The sequence below is a fragment of the Primulina eburnea genome, chromosome 3, assembly GCF_022965805.1.
Source record: "Primulina eburnea isolate SZY01 chromosome 3, ASM2296580v1, whole genome shotgun sequence".
NCBI lineage: Eukaryota > Viridiplantae > Streptophyta > Magnoliopsida > Lamiales > Gesneriaceae > Primulina > Primulina eburnea.
Genome location: NC_133103.1, coordinates 51,561,905 through 51,587,569, shown reverse-complemented (window position 1 = coordinate 51,587,569; position 25,665 = coordinate 51,561,905). Strand labels below are relative to the sequence as shown.

At 34.7% G+C, this 25,665-nt stretch overlaps 2 protein-coding genes across 43 annotated transcripts in view; both read right to left on the bottom strand.

The window, feature by feature from the left end:
* LOC140827861 (serine/threonine-protein kinase ATM-like) overlaps positions 1 to 18,619 on the bottom strand; it is a 53,722-nt gene extending 35,103 nt beyond the window's left edge. The window contains exons 1-6 of the mRNA XM_073190727.1: positions 18,310 to 18,619; positions 17,776 to 17,937; positions 17,460 to 17,692; positions 17,242 to 17,357; positions 16,685 to 16,793; positions 16,434 to 16,600 (exon numbers count right to left, since the gene is read on the bottom strand). The gene's annotated coding sequence lies outside the window, so the exon portion shown is untranslated. The remainder of the gene's footprint in view (positions 1 to 16,433; positions 16,601 to 16,684; positions 16,794 to 17,241; positions 17,358 to 17,459; positions 17,693 to 17,775; positions 17,938 to 18,309) is intronic.
* LOC140827862 (serine/threonine-protein kinase ATM-like) lies at positions 1,422 to 24,843 on the bottom strand. Of its 42 annotated transcripts, none has more exons than XM_073190740.1 (20): positions 24,523 to 24,834; positions 24,179 to 24,275; positions 23,602 to 23,660; positions 23,037 to 23,121; positions 22,591 to 22,635; positions 14,980 to 15,066; positions 14,515 to 14,559; positions 14,326 to 14,396; positions 11,635 to 11,683; positions 10,736 to 10,807; positions 10,257 to 10,403; positions 10,089 to 10,169; positions 9,820 to 10,007; positions 4,624 to 4,739; positions 4,353 to 4,373; positions 4,193 to 4,239; positions 3,329 to 3,398; positions 2,601 to 2,716; positions 2,364 to 2,489; positions 1,422 to 1,976 (listed from the first exon to the last, which is right to left on the bottom strand). In XM_073190740.1, exons 3-18 carry the CDS (start codon positions 23,607 to 23,609, stop codon positions 2,670 to 2,672), a joined length of 1,179 nt encoding a protein of 392 aa, XP_073046841.1. In that variant the 5' UTR covers positions 23,610 to 23,660; positions 24,179 to 24,275; positions 24,523 to 24,834; the 3' UTR covers positions 1,422 to 1,976; positions 2,364 to 2,489; positions 2,601 to 2,669. The 42 variants fall into 42 exon arrangements, with proteins under 42 accessions (XP_073046841.1, XP_073046837.1, XP_073046831.1 ...); XM_073190736.1 differs by having other exon boundaries at positions 1,423 to 1,976; positions 4,353 to 4,445; positions 4,595 to 4,739; positions 24,523 to 24,829; XM_073190730.1 differs by having other exon boundaries at positions 1,429 to 1,976; positions 2,323 to 2,489; positions 4,353 to 4,451; positions 4,598 to 4,739; positions 24,523 to 24,808.
* Positions 24,844 to 25,665: the final 822 nt, after the last annotated feature.

Below are 25,665 nucleotides of genomic sequence, written 5' to 3'. Positions count from 1 at the left end.
CTCGCACTTTTGCAATATTTTGCTAAATAGTTTTTAAATTAATATTATTTTTAAAAAAAAAACCCTTGAGTTTTTAGGGTACGAGGATGGATCATGTGCTTTTTACTTTTTTTTTAAATAACTTTTTGTTGTTTATTTTGACAATATATATTAATTCATAAAACTTACGTGAAACAGTCTTATAGGTCAATTGTGTGAGCTTGATCTACAACTCGATCTATTTCATTTAAAAAAAATTAATTTTTATAATACAAGTATTGTATTCCACATTAATTAGTATGAATCAGGTTAATACATCTCATGGAAATATATGTAATATCTTCTCAAGTGATACATAATGTTAATTTTTATCCTTAACTCTAAATCACATGCAATGGAGGATAGCTTGGCTCGTTGTTTAATTGTCTTGAGAATGGGAAAGCCAAAGTAAATTTCGTAAAAGTTGGGTTTTAAAAAAATGGTAGAAAATGGATGGTTGTTATCCGAGTAAGTGCTTAATTATCTAAAATAAATTGATGTACATTATGTTATATATGTTACTTGTGGAATTTTATTATGAATACCCGTTACAATTCCATCCAAAGAAAAAAGTTTATTCAAATTGAAGATAATATAAGAATGTCTCCAATCATCTATGTCACGTGAAAGATTGAACGGATTTGCTATGTTATCAATTGAGAAAAAATATTTGAACATGTAGACTGTATGAAAATTTTATCATATTTGTGCGGCCAAACTGACTAGTACATTCATATTTAAGTGATTATTTAAACAAAATTGTAAACTTTATTTCCTTATATTACACAAGTTTTGAATGTGTTCTATATTATTTGATTGTTTGATCTTTTAATTATATTCTCTTTTACACATGTATTGTTTTACAAAAAAACGCATTAATAAAAAAAATCACATTTTTAGTCCATTTTTTCAATTTGTATCAAACCTATAAAATATCATATATGACCAACTCAAAATTAGTTCCTTGCTCAAGGGTGGCAAGATGTCAGCAACATGATTGGCTTCATGGTTACAATGACTAACTTTTGACTCGGAGTTTGTTTCATAACATTTTGAATTTCAGTGTAATATAAACAACGATTTGCAGAATAGTCTAATTTTATAAATATATGTGATAATCAACATAACATGCCTTCATAAATATGGATAAGGTTGAATGAAAAGCATCAAATGAACATCCCCTGACTTGCCACCATCGTTTAAAAATACGACGGTTGAAACGACTCGTGCTACTAAAATATTGCTAGGAAAAAAATATTTCAAGCTAATTTTGAAAATGCTCACACACATGCATGCGAATGAAAACAGTCCACCATGCGTATTAAAAAGTTATTCAATTACTGAATAAAAATAACTGCAATTAAATAAATATTAAATATCATCAATATCACTATCACTATTCAAGAATTATACAGTATCACACCTTTGAGGAGGGATATTTAATCACACAAATAACTTAAATAGTGAGAGCTTTCAATCATAATCAAGGGCCTCCATGCTAAATTAAAAATGAACCAAACATGAGATAATAGATGATTATTTAATAATCATTCCCTTATCATGGCTACCAAACATAGCCCAAGGGCAGTCCCAAAGTTGGGGTCTCAAGTATTTGATCAGAAGGTGGCAATTTATTTTTAAATTCAAATTTGAATAGGGTCCTGAACCCATATGCCCCCATTTAGCAAGCTGACAAATCTTTATTTTTCTTGATGTTTCAGAATATCTTTAAAATGTAATGCTTATATTTTTATCACATTAATCCAATCATAAATCAATATTCAAAGCACAAATTGCAGGTTGTCTAGCACCTCTACCTTCGAGCTTTCACGCTTTTGAGGAACAACAGAAGATTTTCTTTCCGTTACATGACACAGTCGAAGCTCATTTAGAGCATGCAAGAATATCTGAATTGATTTGATCGAGGCATTGGACTCGATAAATATATTTTCATGCACCTGTATAAAATGAGATAATAAATTACAAATCAACAAAGATCAAGATTTGTTTTTTGGTTATCTGCAATTATTCCTCTAATAGATCTTAATAAAATTATGAAACTGAACAAATTTATCTTCTTATGCAAAGTATTGAACAAAAATTTGTCATGATATGCCGATATAATTTCCAATTACAAGAATAAGCAAGCAATCTCAATTCAAATTTCATGGAGACCCTTATGCTATAAGGAACAATCATGTCTTTTGTGGACACCTTCCCACAATAAAGCAAGCAGGAAAGAAATCTAGTGAATGTATTTTTCTCAAACACTGTTTGTATTAAGTTGTTGAGAACAAATGATACCATGATGTAAAGACCGGTGTGCATAAAACAGAGTAAGTAACCTTCAAAGAGATTAGTTTGCAAGATCCACATCTAAATCCATTCTCCCAGCAACATTGACAATGACATATGGGAACAGAAAAAATTCTGCAACTTCTGATTTAACCAGCACAATGTCTTGACATAAACTGAAGCAACCAGTAATATAGATCAGCCGCATGATTGATTTACGGAAAATTCCAATGGAAAAAAATAGTAATGCAGGAATTGAGCAACTATCTCAAATACTAGTATAAAACCTTAAAATGAGATCGTTGCAATAACCTATAACTGCATATACAAGTGACAAGATCCACGCTTCAAATGTTTTATCCAAAGTTGTCCACATTTGAATCCTCGATAGAAATTGATTCAGCTGAAAAATTAGGAAATAAAATCAGGATGTAAGTAAGAGAATATGTGTTGTCTGTCTAAGTGTATGCATGCCTTCACTAAATTTCTTCGAGGTCATTCGAATTTCAGTTCATACATGAAAAGGTTCAACCCATGCTTCAGCTAGAAAAAATTGTTGAGACTACTTTTTATTAGTCGAATTGGTGGTCACATTTACTCTATTGCTAGTTGTTACTACTCACCAGTGTCATCATGAGATGTACACAGAAAAGGCATTGCCTTCCCAGCAGGCATAAATACAGACCTAGATAATCGGGGATCCATGTCACTTCCATATCCATTGCTATCGCAAAGGTTTCCTCTCTTTATCAGTTTATGTTCTATGAAATTTATATGGACCCAGGAAACTCCTAAATTTCCACCAGAAGTTTGTTACAAAGTTTCTGTAATGAATTTATTTAAAAAAAAAAACGAGTACAGCTGGTCAAAAGTATCACCCAGCAGCAAGATTTGCTTAATGTGCTAGCATATAGATGAAGGAAAAACACATGGCACATTACCACTAGTAATATTTTTGAAGGAGAAATCTCACGGAGAAAATATGAGCTAACAATCTTTCTCGGTAACAACTTACCTGTCAACTTTCTTTGTAGATTAGAAATAAGTCTCCGCACAAGCTCCAAATTAACACCTTTTGAGTGGACCTAGAATGATTATATAAATTGGAAAACATAATTAAATCTATTTATCACAAAAAATGTTTGTTAAGTTTGGACGTATTGCGGTGGCAGCACGTGTCTACAACATTTGGAATGCACGCAATCGAGCTATTTTTGAAGAAGAAATGCCGTGTCCCAAGGATATCATTAGGAAATCAAGATCCTTATCCTTTGATGTTTGCCAATTCATATGGATACAGACTCTCGATTATATTAATTATTTTTTCCTATGATGTATGTGGATATGATCATCTTTGCTTGTAGGTATGCCCCGTGTAGTTGGTGATGGCATCGTTGGTTCTATTGGTTCCATATTTGCCATCTCCTCGGGATGCATAGTGTATATGAACAAAACAATTTTTTAACTTATTAATGGATGTTATTCATTAAAAAAAAGAAGAGAAACTCGAAGCATTAAAAAACACACTTTTGGAGAAAATATTTATTAAAAATCAGATATCACCACAATTTCAGTCACTCAGGTATATTAGGCCGCTTGAACATTTGTCGCTGACCATCTCAAAAAAATAACGATGCTACCACTTTAGAAAATCTTAAACATGTAATTAAGGAAAAAAACCAACCGCACTCACTTTGACTAAGAAGTTGTGTCAATTATACTCTTCACTAAATTCTTTAAGCCAAAGAAATATTACATTTACAGAGCAAAATAAAAAGAGAAATAAGATGTTGTGTTTATACCATATTTCACCATATTGTTTCAGCAGTAGAAATATTATGAAACAAAAAAATGTGAACTGGGAGAGTAAAGGACATACCTGCAAAGAAGTAATCTTGGAGGGACATAGTGAGGTCTCTTTACAAACTGTAAAGATTAAAAACACTCTTATAACAAAATAAGATATGAATGAAGAACACAAACAGCTTAAACATTATGGTCCAGTGGCAATAAACATGAGGCAGGTAGCACTTGCTTACATTCAGTAAGTGAACCCTCGGTGAGTAGGTTTGACGTATTTTCTGGTGGAGGTCTCGTATTTCATTAAATATATCGAAATCAGGGAATGCCACCAGTTCCTGATTGAAGATATTGACCAACAATAATGAGCAATTGCAATTAAAAGCTGTGAAAGTGATTGTGGTAAAGAAATAGTTTACAGCATTAAAATTTTACGTGTATATTCTGAAATCTATCATTGCAATCAAGGATACATAGATCATACTTTTATGTATTCAACCATAGATGAATCAGCACCAATGGTAAGTTTTTGGAGAAGTAATACAGCTCGGGATGATGTAGTTACGGATAGCTTCTTATTAGATCCACAAGGGATGCAACATGCGACCAACTCTGACACTAAAAAACTATCAAGTGAAACAACTAAGTCAGCATAAATCATAAAACATTATCAGCATAAATATAATATAAAACATTAAATGAACAAAAGAGATTAAAATATGTTGTTGCCTGAAGTAGTTCACCAAGCACTCTGATAGTTTCTCCTGATGGGTAATCTCTTGATATATTGAGCAGCGTAGAAATTATACAACAACATTGATCAAGTAAACAGTCGCAAGCAATGAATTGACCAATCAAATTCCGAAGGTAACTCTTCAGAAAAGTAACAGAAAATCAACACCAACCATTGCAAGATCACATGATATAAGAATCCCCTGGAGAGTTCATGTAACTTGAAGATGTTTGTCGAAAAAGATTTTGGCGACTGAACTGCGGTGTAAGGATGGGCTAAGCCAATGAAGTGAGCATATTTAGAAAAGCGATCGACAACCACGAAAATTACAGTCTTCCCTTGTGAGGTAGGCAACCCTTCAATGAAATCCATTGAGATGTCGGCCCAAATGTGGTAAGGGATGGGCAGAGGTTGTAGGAGTCCGGCTGGCTTCAGTTGCTTCCGTTTTGTTGTGTTGGCATGTGGAACAATTGGACACTACTGCTTGGACTTGACGTTTCATCCCTGGCCAATAAAAATCTCGTCCTATGTGGTGGAGAGTGCGCTGGTAGCCTTCATGACAGCCTTCATGTACCATTGCAATAATAGGAGCAGTTAATGGTGATCGTGGAGGAAGGTAGATTTTGGATTTAAACCATAAAATGTCGTTTTTAACTTCCCATGGTCCGAAAGCCTCTCCATCGTGAACCTCTCGAATTTTGGGTGGTACTTCTGGTGTATTAGAGTGTGCTTCTCTGATGGCTGCAAGAAAATCCCACTGTGGTTTCGAAATGGCCATCAAACAGCCCTCCTCCTCGCCTAGGCGTGAAAGTGCGTCCGCCACGACATTTGATTTTCCTGCCCGATATTCTACCTTAAAGTCATAACCCAATAATTTGCTTATCCCTTGTTGTTGTGGAGAGGTTGAAATACGTTGTTCGAGCAAAAATTCGAGACTATAATGATCCTTACGAACGATGAAGGAGTTTCCCCAAAAGTAAGAGTGCCAGAGACGCACGGCTTTGATTAGTCCAATGAGTTCCTTTTCACAGGCGGGTAGTTTCCTATGACGGAGGGCGACAATGGGGCGCCCTTGCGGTTGAAGTACAGCCCCTATTGATGTTTCTGATGCATCACACTCCACGATGAAAGGTATGGAAAAATCGGGAAGAGCAAAGACGGGTGTAGAAGTGAGCACTTTCTTCAATGTTTCAAAGGCATGCAGGCTATCAGCTGTCCATGAAAAGCCTTGTTTTGCAGCATATTGGTTAAAGGGGCAGCAATAACTCCATAGTTTTGCACAAATTTGCGGTAGTACCCTTTTAGTCCGAGGAAGCCTCGGAGTGCCTTTAGAGTCGTGGGTTGTGGCCAGTGTTGAATGGCTGTTATTTTATTTTCATCCACACTCACCCCCTTCCTTGAAACCACATGTCCTAAGTAAGCAACCTATCTTTGAGCAATGTAACATTTGGATTTCTTAAGGAATAAATGCTGTTGTTGCAGGATTGTGAAGACAGTACGAAGATGGAAATTGTGATCTTCCCAGGTTGCGCTGTAAACGAGGATGTCATCAAAGAAAACCAAAACAAATTTCCGTAAAATGCCACCGAAAATTGAATTCATTAAAGCTTGAAAAGTAGAAGGCGCATTAGTGAGGCCAAAAGGCATCACCATAAACTCTAAGTGGCCATGGTGGGTGCGAAAGGCCGTCATGTGGATGGTACCGGGGTCCATCAAAATTTGATGGTAGCCGGATCGCAAGTCTAATTTTGAAAAATATTCAGCGCCGTGTAATTCCTCCAATAATTCGTCGATCACCGGAATGAGGAACTTGTCCTTTACTGTTTTTGCATTCAAGGCACGATAGTCGATACAAAAGCACCAAGTGTCATCTGATTTTTTGACAAACAATACTGATGAGGAGAAAGGGGATGAGCTAGGTCTAATAATCCCTCTTTGTAGCATCTCATCACATTGCTTCTCAATTTCATCTTTCTGCATATGAGGGTATCGATAAGGTCTAACAAGAATGGGGTTGGTACCTTGTTCCAGTAGGATTTTATGGCTGAATCCTCTTGAGGGTGGGAGTCCTTGAGGTTCCTCGAACAGGCTATTGTAGGTTTCCAAAAGGTGTTGTAGCTGTGTAAGGGGTGCCTCCTCTAGTATAGTTGCCGAGAGGTTTCGGTGTGACGGAATGTAGGATGAGTCTCCGTGCCACGAAACCAGCACGCCTTCTCCTACAAACTGTATCTGCATTTTTTCAAAATCCCACGTGATACTTCCTAAAAAGCGGAGCCAATTTACTCCCATGACAGCGCCAAATTCTCCTAGTATGAGGACGTAAAAATCGACATGGAAGATATGATTTTCCAGTTGAGTCTGAACAGCCGAACACATCCCCGAACATGGTAGACTCTTCCCATTTGCGACGTTCACATATATGTCTCCTCGTTGCGATATTTCAAGGTTCAATTGTGAGATCAAATTGGAGTCTAAGAAACAGTGCGTGCTGCCGGAATCAAAAAGAACACAGAGAGGTATCGAACGGATGTATCCTATTATTTGCATAGTCTGGGCGTTACTGATTCCCGTGATGGCGTGAAGATAGATGCCTGGATCGTCTGGATTAATCGTGTCAACTTCATCTTCTGGGTCGCTGTTCTCGACCACTTCTAGACGAAACAACCGTTTGCAACGATGTCCTGGAACGAACAGTTCATCACAGTTAAAGCACAACCCTCTTGAGCGCCGTTCCTCCATCTCTGATCTGCTCAATTGTCTCGTGATCGATGGTCGTGTGTTTGTTGGGATGGTACGTCTTTTTGGATAATTGGGTTCTTGTCGTAGGCTTCCCGTGCGTCTTTCGTACAAATGGGCCAGGCCCGTAGCAGTTGTTAAATCTTTTGGGTGGTGAATGTCTACCTCAATCGCGATGTGTTCTTGTAGGCCGCTAATGAAAATTTCCACTTCTTGCTCGCTTGTGAGGGAGGAAGCTCGTGCAGAAAGTTGTTCAAATTGACATTGGTATTCTCCCACCGTGCCTATTTGTCGCAATTTCGATCGTTCTCCCAGTTTGTTGGTGCGAATCGGAAGTCCAAACCTCACGTGGCAGTACTGTGCGAAAAACTCCCATGTAAGATCGGGTCGATCTCGCTCAAGTTTTTTAAGAACCACAGTTGAGCGTCTCCTTCAAGATGAAAAGACGCAAGCCCCACACGCTGATCTTCGGGTGTGCGTTGATGGGGGAAAAATGTTCACATCGGCTTATCCAACTAATGGGGTCGGTTGACCCGTCATATGTCCGGAAATCCATCCTGGAATATTTGGGAATGAATTTGTCAGGTTCCCCAACTCATTGGCTTTGCGCTGATCTCTTGTCTGTGAATCAGATGCTCCGCTGCTATCCTCGCTGTCCTTGCTGGTTTTTGACACTTGAGCAGCCAATTCTTCAAGCCTTTTGTGTAGATCTTGCTGGCTGCGTTCTTGTTCATCTTGTCTGCGTGCTTGGTCTTCTCTTTCGGATTTGAACATGTTGAAGAGGGTCGTAAGTTGCTCTTGGATTGCTTGCAAATCGCCCATAACTACTGGCTCTGATACCAACTTGTTATGAGCACGAGTAAAGGATCGGGTTATGGGTCGGTGAAGAGATTGATCGTTTAACTCTGATATTTTGTTTGTGGCTTTTTCTAGCTTGTCTACCTACTTTTTTGGATGTTCGAGGCTAGTTTGAGAGAACCTCGCGATCTCAATATTAGCTATATTTTTTTGAGAAAAGCTGAATGTTTATTTCTTTCATCAGCAACCCTTTAAATACTATAAGCATTAAACTGGCATCCAAGAAAAACATGGAACGTAAAGGTATGAGACTAAGATACTTGTGGGTCGTTCTCTTTTTCCCTAAGATTGAACATGATTTCCCACGTCAACAATGATAAAATTGGGAAAAAACTTGAAATGATTGACAGGAGATTCAATTTCTGATTCACTAAAGAAACGGAAGACCCTGTTGTCAGACTACCGTCAATACCTAACCCATCTACATCAATAGACCGACCGTTCATATCCATCTCCACATCCAAAATCAATTTTTCCCTGCTATTTAGCGGCAAAGGATCATGAATGGAGCGGCAAGGATATGGAGTGTGCGTCTGATAAGTCGGGGAAGTCTGGCTTTGCTTGAGAATTCCTTCTGCACTCTGAACATCCTTCATACAGTTTTGCACTCAGAAGATTGAACAATTCCAAAATAAAATCAAGAACTTGCAATAGTTTTCTCTTGGCAATTGCTAAGAAAAGGCGAGCTAGTGAAACTTTTAAAAGAAGTCGCAGTCGAGTCAATGTTATTAATATAGTTCCACTCCAAACATCCAGACAAACCATCATTGTAATATTTCTCCACAATTGAAATGGCATGATTTAGATATCCTAACAACGATTCACCCAGTTTAGAAAATATATGAGGAATTTCTCAGATCCTGAGAGTGAAAGAAAAAACGTGAAACACTCTGAGAATACAACAGAATATTGAAAACCATATCCATAAAAATTTATAGTCGTTTGAGAAAAATGAAGGAAATAATAAAATATGCAAACTAGTGCAAAAGAGAAACGCGTCAATAAATTTATCACGAAAACATTATATTTGACGAAACAAATGACTAAGATTAGATTGAAACAAAAAGCCTATAAATAGTTAGTGAAAGCCAAAAAAATAATTGAATGAATAAAATCGGCATCCCCAATCAAGTGATCGAGAAAATATGGATCTTCTAATCAAACAAGAACAAGAGTGTGATAGGTAACCATGCAGGCAATGAACAATGTCACACCGTCATGTGCAAGTTTGTCTCAAGCCCCAATTACTTGGAGCTTATTAAAAGTTTACAGAAGAGCATACAACACAGTTCAAAAGCTTTTAAGTGAAGTCATGGGACATATAAAAGGACTACTGCCGCAACGGAGAATGGGAAGGATCAATGAAAGTGAATATTGACCTTGTTGAATACGAGCAGAACATGAAATTAGCTAAGAGAGCGCATGTGTAGATAACTTCTGAGAGTAGCATTTTGTCAATTTCTACTTCCTTTATGCATTCAAGAACGTGATTTTCCATTTCATGAAACAGCTGATCTCTTAGATTCAATGGCAATCGTACATTTTGGCAGTAATTGGAAAAATTCACCTACAAATTTATCATAACTGACAGTGAAAATCCATCAGTTATTAAAATTTCAAAAGTAACAAAAATAGAAGTATGTGACACCGGCTTTGGACCAGAATCAATATCAATCTTCGCAAGAACTTCAACTGAGCATTCCAAAAAATCACTTGGACTTTCCTCTATCTACCACACATCGGATACAACTTTTTAAGATAAGCCATTATACGTGAGATCAAAAGGTTTATAAGGATGGATTTGCAAGAATAATACCTTGGCCAATTCCTCCACAAGCTCAGTAGCATAGAGCAATGGCAGAAGTCCTGAAGCGTCATACAGAAGAGGGGTAGAACCAATAGAAAGGGCAAATGCAGTTGCCGGCAGCAGCACAACGAACCGCTCATTCAGTGTTGTGAATTCCTATGTAATTAGAAGGTCAGTCAAAAATATTAAATAATGTCAACATCCTGCACCACCTATACATGTATAAAAGAAAAGCAAAGAAGTAAAGAGATACAAAAAAGGATGTAGTACTAGGGATTAGAAAATTGATGGACAGAATCGAATATGTTCATCATATATTGTCTCTCAATCTATACGTAGATGGGATTCATTTCTTTTGCAGATAGACTGGAATTTCAGAGAGAATCATTTGAAGATCGTAAAAAAATTCCTTGGTTATTAAAAGTTATGATCAATCTCATCAAATCACTTCAAAATATCAAAGCCATTGTACCTAGTTTGGAATGTACCTTCAAGTTAAGTATAGCTAAAACAGCTGGTAACACATTCTGCCGAAGATCCAAAAGATATTGCAGATCACCCTGCAGCAAGAAAACGAATACATTTAAGATACGATCTGGATCCTTCCAATAAATTGAAAACACGTGAAAACACCCTTTTAAAATGTAATCCATTCAAATTGAATTCAAAAGCTAAAATAAAGAAAAGCTGTTAAGATGAAGGAAAATCTTTTTTGGATCCCAAGACTTTCATTCAAACTAACAAATTTGAAGGCTTAGATACATGAGGAAGAATAACTAACACAGTCATCCAGTATGACATATAGCAACGGGAAACAAGCACAAAATAACAAGCTTTGCATCTCAGGGAATGACGCAAAAATCAAATACACCATTTTATTTGCAGTTTATGATAATGGGATGGCAACCCTTTCCTTTCCACCTACTTTGTGAAATTATTAAAGCACCAATCAATTATTACCAAGTCTATAAACATGGCCATAAATATTAGAGTAAGAAATTCCAACTTCCAAAACTACAAATTTGGAACCGCAACAAGATGCCTACCTGTATGCTTCTCATGGTCATCATACTCTTGACTATATCAACAGTAGAGTGAGCACCATTAGATATTCTCCAACCACCATAACAGCTTTGAAATAACAAAAGAAATCAAAAGAAAAATACAACGTGAACTTTAATAGCCATGTTTCAACACAGTTGAGTTATTCTGTTTTGAGTTGTTGATGAGAAAAGACTCTCATATATGCTTCTACACAGCAGAGTTGTTATGTTTCGGGTTGGATATAAGAGAAGAAACTAAGAGAGAAATATCAAATACACACGTTTGAAAAGAACTCTTGCAGTTATTATAGGAATACAAAAATGAGAAGTATAATGATTCTTACCAGCGAGGTTCTCCTGGAGAAGTAGCATGAGCTGAAGCACAAAGCAAACCTGAAGTATATTTCCCAACATCAGGACACTAGATAGAATCATCGGAAAGAATTACGACAGCTAAAGCAAAATTATACTCTTGCATTCTGAACTCTGAACTCTGAATCAAAGATTAATGTTCATATTCTGAGAGAACATACAGCAAGTTACTTTGACATAATCACACACGGCACACCAATAAAATATGGTGGAAAACTAATCTCAAACACAAATCTTTTGTAGGGTATCCATACACAACAATTTCAAGCCAGTGAATTGAATACTGGTTGTGCAAGGGTTTTATTTTCACCAAAACTACACTTAACTAGAATTTTCCCCTTAAAACAAAAAGTTTGCATGATAACACGAATATCTTATCACATAAAAGCATTCTAAAACTTGATCCCGGAAGAAAGGAAGTATTCGACTAAATTGCATTCGTACATCAACCATCTCATGATAAGACTAGAAAAATCTACTTCTTTACAACCCCACAGTTTGCATTCTTATTTTAAAAAAGTCGGTGAGAAACACTTCCTCTGAAACATAAGCGAAAATCAAATCGTTATTAGTTTATCACTCAAACATACTATAAAGTAACTCCACATACCATGGTATTCTAATGGCGACAATGGAATCTAAACCTTACAAGTTTCGTAATTATAAAATAAAAATTGCTATTGTACACAAGGATGCAGTTGATGGAAACTGCATAATTTAAATCCTTATGAATGTATAGTAACTTAAATGTCAACAAAGAAATACTACATTGCTGCTAGAAAGAAAAAAAAAGCAACATACATATAAGACCAACAATTCCGTCCTAAAGTTTACTCTAAACTGGACTTCACTAATTATAGAATTTAAGTGCTTGATAATAATTAATACATAAAAAAAGAACTGATGTTTTAAATATTAAAGACTCAACTCTTTGAAACAGCACCATTGAATGAACAATTCTAATAATTCGATTGGATTAAGGTAAGCAACAATTGTCACCAACTAATTCTAGCCAAGATATTAATGAAGAAAAAAATAAAAAAGGCAATATAAAAAATATGAGAAAATATGATCATACAAATTCCATCGAAGATATCATGGAAATCAAATAACTATTTAAAATGTTCAGAATTATTAGACCATCACGGAGGAGATCAAATGGATATATAAGGTGATTATTCCGTAAAATATTTACCTAGCAATATTAAAAGCAGAATAAAATGAAAATTTTAAAAAGTAGCATATATGAAGGCCGATAGTAAGGCTTCTATAATTCCATATCACACAAGATATTAGGAGTTGCAATTTATTTTGAAAGGTGTATGCACTTAATACACTAGTCTGCCTAGTTGTCCTCTCTTACTCTGCTTAAGAGACATCATATGATTAATATTTGGTTAGTGCTGATATAATATAACCAATGGTCACATTTAAGATATATATTAAGGTGAATTAAATGCTGTCAAGAATTATGAAATATGCCTTTGGCTTGACATGATATATGCAATGTTATAATAATTCATTTTTTACAAGCTGGAGTGGCTGACACAACTAATAAACAGACCTTTAGGGTTGTTTCTCATTGGACTCCACTCCTACATACATTTAATTTGTAGTTTCGTCCCAATGGCGAGAAATATCGACATCAGAATGCTACTGCATTGTTCATTTTCTTACAGAATTTGGCTTAAGATCTTAAATCAGCAAGGCTTTCTGTGGAGTTTTCCTTGTAAGGCAACAGAGATGTTTTCAATGCAACCAAATTGCCAAACAGGGAAACAACATGCGAGATTCTGGTTGGTGATTGTTCATTGCACATTTTGGTCGATTTGGTTGGAAAGAAATAGAAGAATTTTTGAAGAAAAGACGGCGTCGCCGGAAGAAATCTGGGAAACAATCAGATTCAGGGTTGCAAGTTGGTTAGTTGTAATGCCTGAGTATAAACATCATTGTCTAACGGACTTAGTCAGGGATTGGAATTTTGTATGGTCTTGATATTTGTGTTGTAATAGTGTTCTCTTTTAACTGTGGCGGATTACTTATCCGCTGTTTGTAAACATTTAAATCATTTTAATATAATATAATATTGTTTCGTCTCAAAAAAAAAAAACTTCAAGTCCTTGTGAGTTATTATTTCTCAACCAATTATACCTCTATAGCTACAAATAGTGGGTAGTGTACACAAACTTTAAAAGGTATGCTAATGTATGCCAATTTTACAACAAGTACTATGCATTCAAATATTCTCCCGTTTCATATTTTCTCTTGGGCATCGGAGGATTTTTGCCGAAATATGGCTGGTGACACTAAAGCATCTTTTTGCATTACATATTTTAGTGGCAACCTAGGTCATATATTCTTCGTTGGACCCAAATAGCGAACACTATACCATCTCAAGAGAAATTAATTGAACTAGAAATTACAAGTAGCTAGAGGTTTCCAAAAAAGCTGAACGAACCATCTCACAGTACCACGGGTCATATTCAAAAGAGAGAAAGAACAAAAATATATATAACATGTATCTCTCCGGAACAAAGAAAGAATATCAAACAACTATTCAGTGGATTTTAGGGTAAAGATGAGATCGACAATGACATGCAACGAAAGATTTATACTCTAAAGCAACATGAACGACAAAAAGTTTGCAAAGGTGAATCACTCACGTTGAAAGTGTGCGTTTAAATAGCCGAAGATCCCATATCAAGAGAGGAAAAAGATATGAATCTTTTGTATCCTGGGTAAATGCCAAGCAAAGAAGTTATTATACTGAAATCATGGAGAAGCAACCATTTTACTAGCAAAGAAACAATCAAAACAAAATAAGAGAAGCAAACAGTTATCTATAATCTTACGCTCAACATTATGTTACAAAGCAGCATAAAAGCAGCAGCATCCACCTGCAAAGACGAGAGCACAACTAACCCTGTAATACTGAATTTATAAATACTTGAACATCCAATCATAATTAAAAATAGAAGAACATTATACAATAATGGAAACAGGAAGAAACTGGTGTTAAGACAGCGTTAAGCTATCCTTAACCTTCAATTTAGGAGTCACCCATAACAAAAGTGAGGTAGCTTTTTTTCGCTCCTAACTTAAGTGCATAATCAATGCCATATTAAAAACACGTTCATTTTAAACACGCATTTATCAAAATGAGATTGAGATTTCGTGAGAGAGAATCTAACTGTACCTACTTTTTCCTACAATATGAAATGCAAAGTAGATGAATTATACTTAACAATTCACCATAAGAGGAAAGGAAGCATTTCAAAGATCTATCTACACCATGTCTTGATGGGAATTTTACACACATGGATGCCTATAATTGAGGTGAGATTGCAAAATTTTGGCAAACTCCGCATAAGGCAGTTCCATATCACATGCCAACCTTTGCCAACCTGCAAAATTTTTACAAAAATAAAACCAAAATATGCAAAAGGATTAAAAGAAAAAAGAATATCAAGCAGGTCCCTGCATTAGACATCCTACAAACGCGATGCCTCATAAAATGGTCCAGAAAGTTCATGGAGTTTATCCTTATTAAGCCCCAGACGCCAACCAAACACAAACAGTTTAATCAGAGCCATTTTTCTTCAAAAAGGACGTTGATAGAAAGAGCCAGAAAAAAATTAATAATAAGAGTAAGAGATAGGGAAAGGAAAGGGAGAGAAGTAGCAAGGTAAGATGTTCGCAATAATTGATGAGCAACAATCCAGTCCATCCACAATATATGATAGCTATTAGCCATGATAAAGAAAAGTGAACAAAGAAACCTAGACTGCATCCTTCCCCACATATGATACAACCAAAGCTTGCATTAATAACTATCCTTCTTAATTAGCATATGACTATAAATGACAAGTCCAAGGAACAAAATTATTTCAAGAAACCAGGAGGACACACTGAATAAAACTATATCTTTTCGTCCATACATATAATGTGATATACCTCATTCAAGGGAAAAGCTAGCTTCTGCGATGATTTCTCATTTGGAGCAGCAAAAAGCATCGATAAAGAAAATCTAAGCAGACTCCTCAAATAAAATAAAAAACTGGTGGTGAGAAGAATCTTAAGAAGACTCGTTCAAATGAAATACAAAATTGGTCAGAAGTTAAAATGAATAACAAAGAATGCTGAGACAAGATTAAACTTAGGGTTCCATGCGGGATTACAAATAATGTGGAGTTTAAAATGTTTTCGCTGTCAGATTTGTTTACGAATCGGAGTCTCATATTGTGTTAATATGATTCCAGTTCTTACTTTGTTATGCCTTCTAGTTTAAATCTTTTATTAAAATAATATTGTTTCTTATCAGAAAAAAAGAAACTAGAAGGCATTTCTGCACATAAGAAATAAGTTATATCACATAAAAACTAAGATATCATAGTGTTTGTTTAAGCATCAAATTATTACAGTTGCAAACCATATCACACTGATTTCTTAGGCTCAATTATACAGAGTGAAATGAAGTTTTTGCATGTAAAGGAACAACTTACTGCAACGTCCAGAACAGATCGTCATAAGAATGCTCTAAAGTTGCAGCGTTGATAATTCTTCAATCGAGAACAAGCGAATTCCGGAAATCAAAATTTGACTGCGGACTCCAGAAAGGGCAAATGTGATATCAGAAGTATGAAAAACAGAAACATTAGAAACAAGTCTGAATGGTGGTATCACTTGAGTAAGGCAACTGATGAATTAACATTTGTACTGAAAAGCGAAAGGAAAAAGAGAACCTACAATGCATTAAACTTCAAACACTAACCTGAACACCCATCATCCTGGGCTCGTTGCGCAATAATCCGAAGAGTCTTCGCAAAAATTGACTTCGGTAATCTCTTCTTGGTGGATGAGATCTCGGAAGATGCACGTTGCATTAAAATTTTGACAAGAAAAGGCCAAGTCTCAGATGCACAAAACAGTAGTAAGCAACTGCACACCATCAATTCATCCAAAACAATAAAAATAAAACGAAATCTTTCAGATGGTTAAACATAGATGGTAATATATGCTTACAATGTGGAACTTCGTTAGGCTTAAGCACTGAAGTTTTATCAGACAAATATCTACAGAATCCAATGGATCTATCGGTTTCTAACCATGTATTCAACAACTTAACCCCTTCCTGTATTCATAAACCAAAAGATAAAAAACATTAATACACTACATGAGCAAAATATTATCCACGAAAAAATTATCTCAGAATATTAATCACTTGTAGAATTGAAGAGGCGGATATGAAATTCCCTAAACTTAATTACGGAAAAAGCCAATTATAAGTATTTCCAATAATTCTCGCAAAAGATTCGAAGTTCATAACACATGTAGCGAATGAGACTCCCTGCTTGAATAATTTAAAATCAAATAAAAGAAAGTAAATTACCTTTATGTTTATCTGACTGGCCCATTTCAGGGGGAAAATAAATTAATAAAACAAGGTAATGACAAACATCAAAAACTATCATCATGTACCGGTCAAACTTCACCAAATAATACAAAGAAAATGAATAAAAGTTTCCTTCATTTTTAAATAGATATGAAATATAAATTTTGACTGTAATAGAAATGATCACCATCCCAAGCTAAAGTCTAATGCTCTAGCGGCGGCCTCACGTTGGATAATCTCTTTGGAGAATGGAATTACCCATTGAGCTACCAGCGTAATTCCAATTTTACTTTTTTGTGACTCCTGCATGCATTTCATCAATTAATTAATTTTCAAAACAATAGGGAACATGATTCAGTATACATTTCGACAATAACTCTAAAGATCATGTGACGATAATACTACTTGGTATTTCTCTTTGTATTTCATTACGGCTGCGGCATGAGACAAAAGCTGGTGGTGTGCCACCAAGTACGGCTCCACCCCCGAATCTCCGGCGGTGCAATTCAGATTTTGCCAAGAAGAGCACCTTCCAGGAGCCATCTCACCTCTAACATAGCCACCGGTTACATATGTATAGGGTTCATTAAAGGTGATCCAATTTTTGACCCGATCACCACATCTCTTAAAACAAAGTTCTGTCCATATTGAAAACCGATATGCGGATGAATTCACAGTCATATAGATAGTGTATTAGCCAAGTTACTGGAGGTACACTCACCGGAGTAAACTCGTTTCCGTATGTGAAACCGATAATATGTAACTTCCAAAAGATAGCGAAGGATAACACCATACTCAGATTGGAAACTTGGAACGTCTTTGAGGACATCCCACACATGATTGAAAAGTGATTTAGGCACATGTAGAAGAAGATTTTTTTTGCCTGAAAAACAGAAGAAATCAAATGAAACAGAAAAAACTACATCAATGATAAATCTTACATTGATGACCTACGACTACAATTCTTTGATACAGAAACATGTGGATCCCCTCACCAATCTGCAGTTCTTAATAATCCTTCATTTTTAAATAGATACAAAAGGAATGGCAATGAGCTCTACATATTGTTCAATGCCTATTAAACAATAGGACTCAATGCCATCCTAAGATAAGAAATATGAATCGGAAATGTTTCAGCAAAACAAACGAACTGTGTGAAAGTATACAAGTATGAATTCTACTTATTGCTCGATCCTATTAAACAAAATCATTGAAAATTATGTAAAAAGATGATTTCATATACAAGAAACTCAACTCGTTACCCTCCAAGAAACTATATCTTCTTGATTACTTCTCGAGCTTTGTCCTTGTCGGATGATAGCTTGGAGACGATATCTTGAATATCTCTGGAAGTGAGTTTCAAGGCCATTTTTAGCGTATCCCATATCACTCCTTCGGAGTAGAGCGCTAGGGTTTCTTTAGAGAGAAAAGGCGGGAGAATCAGGAGATGGATCGGGGAAGAAGAACCCCCTATTACGGGGTATTTGATAACTCCACAATGGGAGCGGAGGGGAGCGGGGCCAATTCAGATATGGAAACCGACAAAACGCGTTTTTATTTTTCAGCCGTTAACATTTTTGGGGATATATTTAACATTTTTGGGGATATATTTAAAATATAAATAAATTTTAGGTAATAATTTATAAACATAGTTTGCCCCGTTTTTAATTTATTTTACTAAAATAATTTTGTACAATGTTTTATATTTGAAATAACTTGACAAACTTATTAATTATAATTTAATATCTCAAAATGTAAAATTTTTATTTTTATATTTTACATATTTTTAAAAGTGACAATTATATAAATTTATTAAATTAACAAAACAAGAAGAAGAAAAAAACATGTGTCATTTAATTTGAGTAGGCTTCTGTTTTTTTTAAAATTTTTATTACTCTTTTTTTATTTAAAAAACTCGATCTTCTTTCTTTCATTTTTAATAATATATTCTTGCAGTTATGACAGTCGATTGATTTTCTATTTGACTTGTGTTTAGTCTTGAGTTTGAGTTTTGGGGATTTTTTAAAAAAATTAATATTAATGAAAAACTATTTAATAAAATATTGTAAAAATGATATGTTTGTAAAAATAATGCAATCCGTAGAAATTTATAACGGATTCTAAATACTTTTTAAAAGAAAAATTAAAGAAAAAGAGCATGTCACGGATTCCCTATTTGACTTGTGTTTAGTCTTAAGTTTGAGTTTTAGGCTTTTTTAAAAAAATAATATTAATTAAAAAACTATTAGTAAAATATTGTAAAAATGATATGTTTGTAAAAATAGTGTAATCCGTAGAAATTTTGAGCGGATTTTAATTTTTTTAAAAAAAGTTAAAGAAAAAGCAGATGTCCCTATTTGACTTGTGTTTAGTCTTGAGTTTGAGTTTTGGAGTTTTTTTTAAAATTAATATTAATTAAAAAATCTATTTAGTAAAATATTGTAAAAATGAGATGTTTGTAAAAATAGTGCAATCCATAGAAATTTATAGTGGATTCTAAATTCATGATAGCCTGTCACGGATTCCCAATTTGACTTGTATTTAGTCTTGAGTTTGAGTTTTGAGGTTTTTTAAAAAAGTAATATTAATTAAAAAATTAATTAAAAGTATGACTTGTATTATTTATATTGTATTTATAATTTTATTCAATAGCATTATACGAATAAGTATAATTTTGTTAAATAGTATATTTTTAATATTAATCACATATAAATATAATAATGGGGATATAAAAAATAATGAATATAATTTTGTGCTTTTTGAAAATATTTCAAGGTTATTATTTTTGCGTAGTCGGAACACAACCGGAAACAAGAATTCCTTAACATCCTTCCAGTATTTTCCGCAAAGAAGTCGAGGAAATGCAAAGAAGTCGGAGGAATTGCATAAAGAAGTCGAAGAATTGCGCACAATTTAAACGATGGTAGTCATGGATTCCTAGAACCCGTGAATGCGTGTCACGGATTCAGAATCAATGACAGTCTGTCACGGATTCTACGCCTCCGTTTCCTTTATTTTTTTAAAAAAAATTAAGAATCTTGTAAATATCTACAGATTGCATTATTTTTACAAGGCTCACACTTTTGCAATATTTTGCTAAATAGTTTTAAAATTAATATTATTTTTTTAAAAAAAGCCCTTGAGTTTTGTAGGGTACGAGGATGGATCATATGCTTTTTACTTTTTTTCTTTAAAATAACTTTTTGTTGTTTACTTCGACAATATATATTAATTCACAAAACTTACGTGAAACGGTCTTATAGGTCAATTGTGTGAGCTTGATCTACAACTCGATCCATTTCATTTAAAAAATTTAATTTTTATAATAAAAGTATTTTATTCCACTTTAAGTATGAATCAGGTAATAATTTATAAACATAGTTTGCCCCGTTTTTAATTTATTTTACTAAAATAATTTTGTACAATGTTTTATATTTGAAATAACTTGATTTATTCATTATAATTTAATATCTCAAAATGCAAATTTGTTTTATATATTTTACATATTTTTAAAAGTGACAATTACATAAATTTATTAAATTAACAAAACAAGAAGAAGAAAAAAACATGTCTCATTTAATTTGAGTAGGCTTCCATTTGTTATAAAGTTTTTATTACTATTTTTTTATTTAGAAAACTCGATCTTCTTTATTTCATTTTTAATAATATATTCTTGCAGTTATGACAGTCGATTGATTTTTTATTTGACTTGTGTTTAGTCTTAAATTTGAGTTTTGGGCTTTTTTTAAAATTAATATTAATTAAAAACTATTTAATAAAATATTGTAAAAATTAGATATTTGAAAAAATAGTGCAATCCGTAGAAATTTATAACGGATTCTAAATTTTAAGAAAAAGCGGTTGTCACGGATTCCTTATTAAATAGTATATTTTTAATCCTAATCCTGATATAAATATAATAATAGGGATATTAAAAAAATAATAAAAATAACATGATTGGCTTCAGGGTTACAATGGCAAACTTTTGACTCGGATTTTGTTGCATAACATTTTGAATTTCAGTGTAATACAAACAATGATTTGCATAATAGTCTAATTTTATGAATAGCTGTGATAATCAACATAACATGCCTTCATAACATAGCGTAAGATGTAAAAATCAAATACACCATTTTATTCGCAGCTTATGATAACCCTTTCCTTTTCACCTACTTTGTGAAATTATTAAAGCACCAATCAATTATTACCAAGTCTATAAACATGGCCATAAATATTAGAGTAAGAAATTCCAACTTAGGATGCCTACCTGTATGCTTCTCACGGTCATCATGCTCTTGACTATATCAACAGAAGAGTGAGCACCATTTAGATATTTTCCAACCACCATAACAGCTTTGAAATAACAAAAGAAATCAAAAGAAAGATACAACGTGAACTTTAATAGTTACAAATAGTGGGTAGTGTTACAAATAGTGGGTAGTGTACACAAACTTTAAGAGGTATGCTAATGTATGCCAATTTTACACCAAGTACAATGCATTCAAATATTCTCCCGTTTCATATTTTATCTTGGGCATCGAAGGATTTTTGCCGAAATATGGCTGGTGACCCTAAAGCATCTTTTTGCATGACATATTTTAGTGGCAACCTAGGTCATATATTCTTCGTTGGACCCAAATAGCTAATTGAACTAAAAATTACAAGTAGCTAGAGGTTTCCAAAAAAGCTAGACGAACCATCTCACAGTACCACGGGTCATATTCAAGAGAGTAAATGAACAAAAATATATATAACATGTATCTGTCCGGAACAAAGAAAGAATATCATACAACTATTCAGTGGATTTTAGGGTAAAGATGAGATCGACAATGACATACAACGAAAGATTTATACTCTAAAGCAACATGAACGACAAAAAGTTTGCAAAGGTGAATCACTCACGTTGAAAATGTGCGTTTAAATAGCCGAAGATCCCATATCTCGAGAGGAACAAGATATGAATCTTTTGTATCCTGGGTAAATGCCAAGCAAAGAAGTTATTATACTGAAATCATGGAGAAGCAAGCATTTTACTAGCAAAGAAACAATCAAATCAACATAAGAGAAGCAAACAATTATCAATAATCTTACGCTCAACATTATGCTACAAAGCAGCATCCACCTGCAAAGACGAGAGCACAACTAACCCTGTAATACTGTAATACCGAATTTAGAGCTTGAAAAATTTCTTTCAGAATTGTATAAACACTTGAACATCCAATCATAATTACAAATAGAAGAACATTATACAATATGAAATGCAAAGTAGATGAATTGTACTTAACAATTCACCATAAGAGGGAAGGAAGCATTTCAAAGACCTATCTACACCATGCCTTGATGGGAATTTTACACAAATGGATGCTTACAATAGAGGTGAGATTGCAAAATGTTGGCAAACTCCGCATAAGGCAGTTCCATATCACATGCCAACCTGCAGAATTTTTACAAAAATAAAACCAAAATATGCACAAGGATTAAAAGAAAAAAGAATATCAAGCAGGTCCCTGCATTAGACGTCCTACAAACGTGATACCTCATATAATGGTCCAGAAAGTTCATGGAGTTTATTTTCATTATCCTTAGTAAGCCCCAGACGCCAACCAAACACAAACAATTTAATCAGAGCCATTTTTCTTCAAAACGGACGTTGGTAGAAAGAGGCAGAAAAAATTTATTAATAAGAAAGGAAAGGGAGAGAAGTAGGAAGGTAAGATGTTCGCAATAATTGATGAGCAACAATCCAGTCCATCCACAATATATGATTGCTATTGGCCATGAAAAGAAAAGTGAACAAAGAAACCTAGACTACAGCCTTCCCCACGTATGATACAACCAAAGCTTGCATTAAAAACGATCCTTCTTAATTAGCATATGACTGACTATAAATGACAAGTCCAAGGAACAAAATTATTTCAAGAAACCAGGAGGACACACTGAATAAAACTACATCTTTTCCTTCATACATATAATGTGATATACCTCATTCAAGGGAAAAGCTAGCTTCTGCGATGATTTCTCATTTGGAGCAGCAAAAAACATCGATAAAGAAAGTCTAAGCAGACTCCTTAAAATAAAATAAAAAACTGGTGAGAAGAATCTTAAGAAGACTCATTCAAATGAAATACAAAATTGGTCAGAAGTTAAAATGAATAACAAAGAGTGCTGAGACAAGATTAAACTTAGGGTTCCATGCTGGATTACAAATAATGTGGAGTTTAAAATGTTTTCACTGTCAGATTTGTTTAGGGATTGGAGTCTCATATGGTGTTAATATGATTCCAGTTCTTACTTTGTTACGTGATGACCTCTGGTCTCTTTTTTGTAATTAAAATCTTTTATTAAAATAATATTGTTTCTTATCAGAAAAAAAGAAACTAGAAGGCGTTTCTGCACATAAGAAATAAAGTATATCACATAAAAAGTAAGATATCATAGTGTTTGTTTAAGCATCAAATTATTGAAGTTGCAAACCATATCACACTGATTTCTTAGGCTCAATTATACAGAGTGAAATGAAGTTTTTGCATGTAAAGGAACAACTTACTGGAACATCCAGAACAGATCGTCATAAGAATGCTCTAAAGTTGCAGCGTTAATAATTCTGCAATCGAGAACAAGCGAATTCCGGAAATCAAAATTTGACTGCGGACTCCAGAAAGGGCAAATGTGATCAGAAGTACGAAAAACAGAAACATTAGAAACCAAGTCTGAATGGCGGTATCACTTGAGTAAGGCAACTGATGAATTAACATTTGTACTGAAAAGTGAAAGGAAAAAGAGAACCTACAAAGCACATGACCAAACCAACAAAGATAAGAGAATTGTGCCCCTGCAAGACCCTAACAAGAAAAAAAATAATTCCCTACTGGTACCAAAAGAATAAGTTCGAAATGAAGGCAAAAAGCAAAACAGACAACAGCTCTCCTCTCTCTCAACGAAGAGGTATAGATATTAACCTAATTAAAATATCAAGAAAATATGAATGCATCTCCAGCACACATGAAGGAGACAAATAGACTACAGGAGCACAAATTTTTTGTCACCGGAGGATGAAATATAACCAGTCAATAAAGCTACAGGTAACAGTCGAGATTTCACAATAAAATCAATGAATTTTAACTTTCAAAGTTTGCAGATATGCTGTCAAACCAAAACAATAAGTGATCTTTACGGATGCGAGTAGAATAATTGTGGATGAGACAAACAAGTGCAGCATGCCTGCCACGAATATTAGCTCGTTTTAACTCAAGATGGTGGATAATAAGTAGCAACATGAATGCAAATGTGAACAATAGAAAAACAAATTTGGAAATTATTGAAAAATATTGTGACGGATTTGCCATTGAATGCGTGATCCATGAACAAGGAAAAAATCCACCAGCCCAAAGGATACTGTTAAGTATTGAGATATTTGATGTTTATATTTTTTTATCTACGCAAAAGAACAAGTTCTGTTGAAACCTACCATGGCCATTAGCCCTCCACGGCTCTCTCTTTTATCAGGACAACCACATGCTCCCTCCGAGCTCTTTTTTCAGTAACTGGGCTTTTATATGTATTAGCGCACACCTGGAAAGTGAACATTGCCTTGTAACCTTTGACCATAAATATGGAAAACTTTTTTTCTCAAGATTGAAATAAAGAGGAATACTTCAAGTCATACCAAATACATGGAAGCAACTAAAAAGATCTCAAACTATTTCAAAAAGTAAAAGCATTAGAAATCAAATTTTGATTAATATTTACTTATGTTCTCTCAGTTTATTTACTTATGTTTTCTCAGTTGTCCTTCCCTCTCATTATGTTTTAAAAATTTTGCATCATATCACAGCTGAAATGTAGTAACCCGATTCCTAATTTGAGTTAATTATCGGATTAATTATATTTTCGGTGGGATCGGAAGGACCGAACAAGTTCGGATCGTCCGATGAGTTCGGATCGTCCGATGAGTTCGGATCGTCCGAGCCAGGTGTCGGACCGTTCGAGACAGGTGGCTGGACACGTGGAAGGGTTCTGGACACGTGGTAAGGTTCGGATCATCCGATTGGGGTTCGGATCGTCCGAGACAGGTGGCTGTACTCGTGGAAGGCATGCAAGGATCGGATCGTCCGATCAGAGTTCGGACCGTCCGAAGTGTGCCGGATCGGAGCTTCCGACATGGTTCGGATCGTCCGAACATTGGCTATAAATAGAGGCGCGAGGCTTCATTTGTGACTCGCCAATTCAGAGAGTTCCATAGCATTTCAGTCGTTTCTGTGAGATTCTAGTCTTTTTCCGAGGTTCGGGCACTAGCGGGGAGCTGCTGGTCTTGTAGCGGAGCTGTGCTCTAGTTGGGAGGTAGCGGCATCAGTGGGCTAGCGACGGACGAAGGTTTGGAATTGTATCAGTATTATCTCAGGATTATCTAGTTAAGTCTGGTAGATAAGTTTTAGTGATGGTTTTCACTTGATGAATAGGCTTGGACTAGACCTGTTGTCTGGTTATTCCAGTGGATTAGGATTGCTGTGATAGAGGTACGAAAGTACTATCCGAGATATCCTGGTTGAGTATACATTCTTATATGTGTTGCATGATTATGTGGTGCATTGATATATGTCATATGATGCAT

Excerpts from the sequence above, each read along its gene's own strand:
- LOC140827862 (XM_073190731.1), bottom strand. Across the intron at positions 10,808-11,634 it reads TCTCCAGGAGAACCTCGCTG|GGTGATCTGCAATATCTTTT; the intron begins GTAAGAATCATT and ends TTCTTGCTGCAG. Across the intron at positions 10,008-10,088 it reads TTGATTCTGGTCCAAAGCCG|GTGAATTTTTCCAATTACTG; the intron begins GTGTCACATACT and ends ATAAATTTGTAG.